General features: G+C 67.6%; 1 protein-coding gene across 1 annotated transcript in view; it reads left to right on the top strand.

The window, feature by feature from the left end:
- Nucleotides 1-1,057, top strand: part of MDP1 (magnesium dependent phosphatase 1) — a 4,117-nt gene that overhangs the window by 365 nt on the left and 2,695 nt on the right. Inside the window, 4 exon segments of the mRNA XM_014526188.2 lie at nucleotides 225-285; nucleotides 377-451; nucleotides 453-479; nucleotides 554-661. Of these exon segments, the coding sequence (XP_014381674.2) occupies nucleotides 225-285; nucleotides 377-451; nucleotides 453-479; nucleotides 554-661 (271 nt within the window).

Here is a 1,057-nt window from a genome sequence, read left to right as displayed (position 1 = left end):
AAGAGGGTGTGCTGGCAAGATCCTGGAGGGCAGGGGCCTAGTGGGGGCGCAGGATGGTGGGACACTGGGCACTGGGAGGAGCCGGAGCCTGCAGGAGCACTGAAGGTGTGAGGGGGCAGGAGCTGGGGGGCTCTGGGGATGTAAATGGTCTGGGTTGGGGGTTGCTGCCATCCTGGACCCCCCTAACAGAGTCAGGGGGTGCTGCTCCTCCTTCCCTCCCGCAGACTACACCCTGTGGCCCTTCTGGGTAGACACCCACGTCACCCCCCCCTTCCGCCACGCCAGGTTAGTGAGGAACAGGGAGGGGTGGGGGGGGCTGTGGCAGGTGCCTGGGGCTGGTGTGGTCAGTCTGAGGGTGCCCCTGCCCCCCCCACAGCGCGGGTGTGGTGCTGGACGCAGGGGGCCGCCCCGTGCGCCTCTACCCCGAGGGGGTGGCTGTGCTGGGGCGGGCGGGGGGTGCCGGTCGCCGCTGCCTCCCGGTGAGTGCCGCCTGCCCCCCTCCCCAGTCCCTCCCTCTTGCTGCCCCCCACTGACCCTTCACCCCGACCCTTAGGACGAGCGAGACACGGGGGGCAGCCCAGCTGCTGGAGCTGTTTGGGCTGCGGCGCTTCCTGCAGCGAGCGGAAATCTACCCAGGGGCCAAGACCGCTCATTTCCACAGGTACCGGCCCCTCACGTACCCGTCATCCCCCCCAATCCCAGGGATCCACCCTAGGGCCAAGATGGCCACTTGCACTAGCACCAACCCCACGGCCCCCAGAGAAATACCCCAGGGGCTAAGATGGCTTATTTCCACGGGTACTGACGCCCACAGCCCTGAGATCTACCCCAGGGATGGGCCCAGCACCCCGTGTGGCCCCCATGGGCCTCCCGGAGATCTACCCCGGGGGTAAGACAGCTCCTTTTCACAGGTATAGCCCCACTTGACGCTCCCCCATGGCCCCAAAGACATGTAAGAGCCGCCCCTCATCCACCCTGCCCCCTGGGCAGAGATCCACCCACCTTCTCACCAGTGCCTCCAGATCCCACATGGCCCCTACACACCCCCCCCCCCCCC

This window comes from Alligator sinensis, unplaced genomic scaffold, assembly GCF_000455745.1.
Source record: "Alligator sinensis unplaced genomic scaffold, ASM45574v1 scaffold128_1, whole genome shotgun sequence".
Classification (NCBI taxonomy): domain Eukaryota; kingdom Metazoa; phylum Chordata; order Crocodylia; family Alligatoridae; genus Alligator; species Alligator sinensis.
The sequence above is the reverse complement of the archived record's forward strand: the minus strand, read 5'-3'. Positions and strand labels throughout refer to the sequence as shown.